Source organism: Coturnix japonica, chromosome 36, assembly GCF_054131305.1.
Source record: "Coturnix japonica strain WE chromosome 36, WE-NBRP24, whole genome shotgun sequence".
In the NCBI taxonomy this organism is placed as follows: Eukaryota; Metazoa; Chordata; class Aves; order Galliformes; family Phasianidae; genus Coturnix; species Coturnix japonica.
In genome coordinates, this window is record NC_140698.1 from 2393250 (window position 1) to 2400472 (window position 7223).

The 7223-nt window shown below is 47.8% G+C and overlaps 1 protein-coding gene across 1 annotated transcript; it reads left to right on the forward strand.

Annotated features, from left to right (window-relative positions):
* The first annotated feature begins 302 nt into the window (after positions 1-302).
* LOC146755092 (olfactory receptor 14J1-like) lies at positions 303-2736 on the forward strand. The gene is made up of 2 exons (XM_085526373.1): positions 303-1294; positions 2643-2736. Exons 1-2 carry the CDS (start codon positions 333-335, stop codon positions 2734-2736), a joined length of 1056 nt encoding a protein of 351 aa, XP_085382499.1. The 5' UTR covers positions 303-332.
* The last annotated feature ends 4487 nt before the right edge of the window (positions 2737-7223 follow it).

Below are 7223 nucleotides of genomic sequence, written 5' to 3' on the forward strand. Positions count from 1 at the left end.
ACAGGAAGCATTATCTAACTGAAACTGAATGCCACTGTAGCTGGGGTAGGGGGCCCTAAGAGCACTTGGGGTAAAGATAAGACAAGAAACAGTAGGAAATATCCAGGGAGAAGGGATAAGAAAATAAGAGGAAGGTCAGAGCTCCATATGCTGCTTCTGCTTAAGGAATGCTAAAATACATGAAATTAAATGCAAGTAATGGTGCTAAATGTACACTATTGTAAGAGAATAAAAACATTTCATAGTATAGCAGGAGGAGTGTCTCTGAGAATGGTCTGGACTTGTCATTATCTTCTGCACTCTGAACAGGACTCCAAGCACAACAACAGCAGATGCCCAACAGCAGCTCCATCAGCGAGTTCCTCCTGCTGCCGTTGGCAGACACGCGGCAGCTGCAGCTCCTGCACTTCTGGCTCTTCCTGGGCATCTACCTGGCTGCCCTCCTGGGCAACGGCCTCATCAGCACAGCCGTAGCCTGCGACCGCCGCCTGCACACCCCCATGTACTTCTTCCTCCTCAACCTGGCCCTCCTCGACCTGGGCTGCATCTCCACCACTCTCCCCAAAGCCATGGCCAACGCCCTCTGGGACACCAGGGCCATCTCCTATGCAGGATGTGCTGCACAGCTCTTTTTCTTTCTCTTCTTCATCTCAGCAGAGTATTCCCTTCTCACCATCATGTCCTATGACCGCTACGTTGCCATCTGCAAGCCCCTGCACTATGGGACCATGATGGACAGCAGAGCTTGTGCCACCATGGCAGCAGCTGCCTGGGGCACTGGGGTTCTCAATTCCCTGCTGCACACTGCCAGTACGTTTTCACTGCCTCTCTGCCAAGGCAATGTTGTCAACCAGTTTTTCTGTGAAATCCCCCAGATCCTCAAGCTCTCCTGCTCAGAATCCTACCTCAGGGAAGTTGTGTTTATCTTTTTTAGTATCAGTTTAATCTTTGGCTGCTTTGTTTTCATAGTGGTGTCATATGTGCAGATCTTCATGGCTGTGCTGAGGATGCCCTCTGAGCAGGGCAGGCACAAAGCCTTCTCCACATGCCTCCCTCACCTGGCTGTGGTCTCCCTATTTATTATCACTGGCTTTTATGCCTATCTCAATCCCTACTCTGTCTCCTCTCCATCCATGAACCTGATGGTGGCAGTTATGTACTCAGTGGTACCGCCAGCACTGAACCCTATTATCTACAGCATGAGGAACCAGGAAGTCAAGGATGCAGTGAGGAAAGCGATGTCCATTTGTGTTTCAAAAACACTGAACTGCCCATCTTTTCTAATTCATGACAAGTAATGCAGCTTTTTACTGTTGCAAACACTTTGTTTTATTTAGTTTTGATCAATTTTTATAATTGTAATATATTAAATGTTATTCTTTTTTTTTTTTTTGCTAAAATATAATTATTGAAATAAATTCCTCTTATCTTGTGCCTTTGTTGTGTAGCCCAGAGACACTGTATATAATGAACCAGGCTCTCTGTGAACCTTAACAGAATAAAGGACGTGCAGTGACTTTGTCTGTCCTCCTTCTTGTGAGACATTTATGGAGGTCTTGGGGTTGGATGTGCTCAGAAACCCACAGTCCAGCAGGAAGCAAATAGCTATTCATCAAACTGTGCAGTGACTTCAGCCTGCAACAGCTGATGGGCCATCCCTGGTCTCCTGGCTGGGGTCTGTGTTTTCAGGCTCACATCTGTCAGTGCCTCTGACAGGCCAGCAGCAGCAGTTGGTTTGCATGTTGGTTGTCACGTCCCCTCTTCATCATTCCCTGTGAGACCCTGCACAGGACAAGTTCTTGGATATGGGTTATCACGTCAGAAGTTTCCAAGCTTCATAGAATCATAGGATCATAGAACTACCCAGGTTGGAAAAGACCTTGAATATCATCAATTCCAACCGCAGCCTAACCATAGTACACTAACTCTAACAACCCTCTGCTAAATCATATCTCTGAGCAGCACATCCAAAAAGCTCTTGAACACATCCAGAGACGATGACTCAACCACCACCCTAGGGAGCCTATTCCTGTGTTTAACTACCCTTTCTGTAAAAAGGTGTTTTATAACGTCCAGCCTGAACTTATCCTGGCACAACTTGAGGCCATTTCCCCTCATCCTGTCACTTGTCACCAGTGAGAAGAGAATTGCCCCACTCTCACTGTAAGCCCCCATCAGATCCCTCAGCCTCTCCTCATAGGGTTGATTTTCCAAGCCCTTCACAAGCCTCTTTGCCCTTCTCTGGACCTGCTCCAGTACCTCCATGACTTTATTGTTCTGAGCTGTCCAGAAATGAACACAGTACTCGAGGTGTAACCTCACCAATGCCGAGTACAGGGGTAGGATGACTTCCCTAGTCCTGCTCACCCCACCATTCCTGATCCAAGCCAGGATGCCATTGGCCCTCTTGGCCACTTGGGCACACTGCTGGCTCATATTCAGCCAACTGTCCATCAGCACACCAAGGTCCCTTTCCATCAGGTAGCTTTCCAGCCACACCTCCCCAAGTCTATATGGTTGCCTGGGGTTGTTGTGACCAAAATGCAGGACCCAACAACTGGTCCCATTGAAGCTCACGCCATTAATCTTGACCCATAGATCCAGCCTATCCAGGTCCCTCTGTAATGCCCTTCTCCCCTCAGGCAAATCAACACTCCCTTCCAACTTGTTATCCTCTACAAACTTACTGAGGGTGCACACAATCCCCTCATCCAGATCATCAGTGAAGAAATATAGAAGATATACAAAATAGCTTCCAAAACCCAAAGATGAACTCAGAGCTGAATATCTACAAAACTTAATTTTGTCAGCTGCAAATTTTATCATGATATAAACCAAGGTCAAACAGCATAGCAAAATAAATACCCTAATCCAGAATCCAGAGTTGACAAATAATGCAGCAGGGAAAGGAAGCAGCAAGCAAGGAGCTGTGCACTGAAGCTTTATGAGAAGGCTCAGCAAGCTCCACAAATAAGGGAACAATCAGCATCATTGCCAGCAGTTCTCCAGCTCCCACGAAGCCCTGTGTTATCTCACTCTGAATAGATGTGCTGTTATCTCAACCCTTGGAGACTCACATCAGGCACCAAAATGACGGTGGTGGTTGAACCCAGCAGGCGGGTCAGCTGCACACAGTGCTCTGTGCACTGCCCCATTCCCAGTGCGATGGGGAGGAGAACTGGGAAAAAAAGTACAACTTGTGTGTTGTAACAAAGCAATTTACTAAGAGAGATAAAAGGAGAGGAGTAATAGTTATCACTATATATCCGTTGATATGGAATCGTATGTAACAACTGATGCACAAGCACTTGCTCAGCACCACCAGACTGATGCTCAGCTGGGCCCTGGGCAGTGAAGAGACTGAGATGAACTCCCACCCCTTTCAATACAATTTCTTCTTGCTGTCAGCTGATAGAGAACGTCCCTTTGGCCACTTTCAGTCAGCTGTCCTCACTCTGTTCCCTCCCAGCTCCATGTGCCCTTTACTGACCATGGCCTTGGCTCTGTACAACACTGCTTAGCAGCAGCTGTAAACATCAGAGTGTTATCAATGATTTTCTCCAAGAACAAAAACACTGCACCATAGCAGGCAGTCTGAAGAAAAAAAATTCATCTGAGCTGTAACTCAGATTCCTGCCTGTCCCCCTCATCTTGTTCTTCCTGATCAGGAAGCAAGGAACAGAATCTGCCGCTCTTCTTTTTGAAACCTTTCCATCAGTATTCAGGTGGCTCCTCTGCCATCCCCAGGCAGAGCTCAGTGCACTCTCACAGATGGCAGCAGCCTTTCTTCATCTTCATTGCCTAATCGTAATGAAGAGTCTGTACCTACTTTGCTACAGTTCAGAGGTGGGAACCATCCCACCATGTCTCTGTGAGACAAACAAGACCCTAGGCCTGCAAAGGCACAGAGATTTGGAGTTCGCTGAGTGAATGTTTGTGGTCCTCTCATTAGTGTAAGGATTCTTCAGAAAGCATCCCCTTCCAGAAGCATGTTTTGATTTAGCCTGGCTGGGCCTTGCATCTACACTGTGGTACTGGTGTTCAGGGCCTTGCTCAGAAGCAGCAGCCTTCATGAAAGGAAAAGCTCTGTGGTTTTCTCTTGATTTGTCCCATTTATTTCTCTTGCTACCTGCACTGGTCTACAGGCACTTTAGGGCAGCAGCAGGTTGGTGTTACCCCCAGAGGGTTCACAATAAGATTTAGGATGGGGCATTTGCAACAAGACCTTCTCTGGGGAATCCTCACACAATCCTATAGAACAACACAGAGGCTTTCCATTCAATCTCCAACAGCAACAACATCCCTCAGCCCTTCTCTGTCACATCCAATTCCCCACCCTTCCCCATTTGGACCTGGTTTAAAGCCCGTTAATCAATCAGTGCAGGAGCATTTCAGATGGGGTCATGGAGGAGGCAGACTGCCATTCTTGGGGTGGCCATTTTCCCAGGAGGGCATGGTGGGAGGGCTTTGTCCCATCGGTTCAACCAACACTTGCATCCACCCAGCAGAAGGCTGTGCCCTCTGTGTCCCACTTGAACTCTGCATGGAGCTTACAGTTGACAGGGACATGGCTGAGAAGCTCTGGGCATGGATTAAGGAACAGAGAAGTAATGTGCCTTCCTAACTTCCTCCCTTCATACCACAGCAACTTCCTTGTAATCTCCCCAAGTACCCAGCCCCTTCTTCCAGAGGGCGTAGATTCTCCTTTTCTTCCTTAGTCTCAATAGTTTTTCCCAGTTCATCTGCACTGGTCTTCTTCCCCTATGGCTCACCTTATGGCATTCAGGGACAGCCTGATCTTGTGCCTTTAAGATTTCCATCTTGAGGAGTGTCCAGGCTTCCTGGACCCCTTTACCCATAAGGAGCGACTCCCAAGGGGCCCGTGCTACAAGTGTACTGAACAGGTCAAAGTCCGCCCTCTAGAAGTTCAGGATAGTAGTTTTGCTAGTCACCCTTCTGACATCTCCAAGAATAGAGAATTCTACCATTTAATGGCCACTCTGCCCAAGACAGTCCTCAGCCTTCTAACCTCCTACCAGTCCTTCACTGTTAGTGAAGAGCAGGTCTAGCAAGGAACCACCCCTGGTAGGCCTTCATACCAACTGAGTAAGGAAGCTGTCTTCTATACAATCTAGAAACCTCTTGGACTGATTCCTCTGCTCTTTATTATATTCCCAGCATATATCAGAGAAGTTGAAGTCTCCCAAGAGAATGCGTGCTGGCGATCGTGCGACTTCAGTAAGCTGCTCATAGAATGCCTCACCCATCAATTCACCTTGATTAGGCAGTCTATAAGAGACTTTTAGCAAGATGTCACACCTACAGGTCTTTCCCCTGATCCTTACAAACATGCACGCATCTTGATGGTTCTGAAGCCCAAGCTCTTCAACATCGAAACTCTCTTTAATATAAAGGGCCACACCACCACCCTTCCTTCCTCCTCTATCCCTTCTGAAGAGCTTGTAACCATCCATCACAGCACTCCAGTCATGGCAGTGCTCCCACCATGGGTCGGTAATAGCAACTAGGTCATGGTTTGCCAGATGCACAGTTGCTTCCAGCTCCTCCTGCTTGTTGACCAAGCTGCGTGCGTTGGTGTAGACACACTTCAGCTGAGGCATCTGCCTCTCTCCCAACTCAAGCAGCATTCCCCTAGGCTCATCTCTGGTGAGCTCCGTTTTGTCCCCTCCCCCATCGTAGCTAGTTTAAAGCTCTTTCGATAAGCCCCACTACCTTCTGTGCTAGGATTTGTTTCCCCCTTTGAGAAAGTTGGGTTCCATTCATGGATAACAGACCATGGGCCAAGTAAACTGCCCTGTGATCAAAGAACCCAAAGTTTCTGGCTCAGTACCAACCTCTGAGACAATTGTTCATTGCTTTGCTTTCCAAGCCTGCTCTGTGTCCCTCACTGCCCCTGAAGGTATAGAACAAAAAATCACTTGATCTCACACTCTGTGAACTAAATGGCCTAAATTCCTGAAATCTCTTTTGATAGTTTGTAGGCTTCTCTATGAAATTTCATCACTGCCCACCTAAACTATGAGTAGTGGAAAATAATCAGTGGACCTAACCAGCATTGGGAGTTTCCTCATTATGTCCCTGACCTGCAGCCAAGAAGGCAGCAGACTTCCTGACAACTCGGGTCCAGTCTGCAAATGGGGCCCTCTATTCCTCTGAGAAGGGAGTCACCCACCACGGCCACCCTTCTTTCTTTCATGGCAGAGGAAGTCACAAGGCTTGGTAGTGACTGCCTTGCATTAGGCTCCCTCCTAGGCAGATCCTACATTGCCTCCCTATTCTTATCTCCTTCAGATTTCAGAGTGTCAAACCTGTTGCTTAGAGGGAGCAGGGGTCGAGGGCTAGGCAGGCATGGGGGGGCTCCTGTGACATTGAGTTGGGACTCTCTTCCAACCCTCCTCATCAGTCAGGTCTGTCCGACTGTGACAGGGCAGGGAGTCAACCACTTTTCTGGGGGTATCTGCCTGGCAGCCTTCCCTCGGGGATGCCAGCAAGTCACTCCACCAGCCCATCTCCCGATCACACTCCCTGATGGTGAATTGTGAGTAAAACCTTGAGTAAAGTGAGAGTTCACCTAGTGAAAAGTATGAGTAGAAACCTGGATTGACATGAGGGTAAACCCAGAGTAAACCCAGGATCCCATCCATTGGGCATGCACAGCCTCTAAGGGCAACTTTTTCCAGTGTTGCTGTGTAAAAAAATAGGTTCCTCACATCTAACCTATGTCTCCCCTTTTTAATTTAAATCCATTTCCATTTGTCCTGTTATCATCAGACCATCCCATCCTTATTCTAGCGTTAGGCATCTCATCCTCAGATGGAAACCCTGGGGCTGAATTGGGATCAGTTTTTCAAAGAACCACGGGAGTTGCAAGTTCACCTAGCTGAGTTCAGATGTGCACAGTGAGGTGTCTGTGTGTGAGTCCCTCATCTGAATTCTTGGTTTTTATTCCACAGTGACTGCACTGCTTATACACAGAATCTCAGTGATGCCCAAGGTGCCTTGGGTGATCCTAGTTTTGTGCTAGTGCTTGTAAACTGTGACGGAAAATCTATGAGATAGACACCTCCTTCTGGAGCATCAGCTGAGGGCCAGAAGGGAGGTATTCTTGGCCATCCTAAATACCACCACAGCCACGTGCTTAGGGCACCCATTGTGTCTTTTGCACCTGACCCCATGGAGTACGTAGTGATATTCAGCTTATC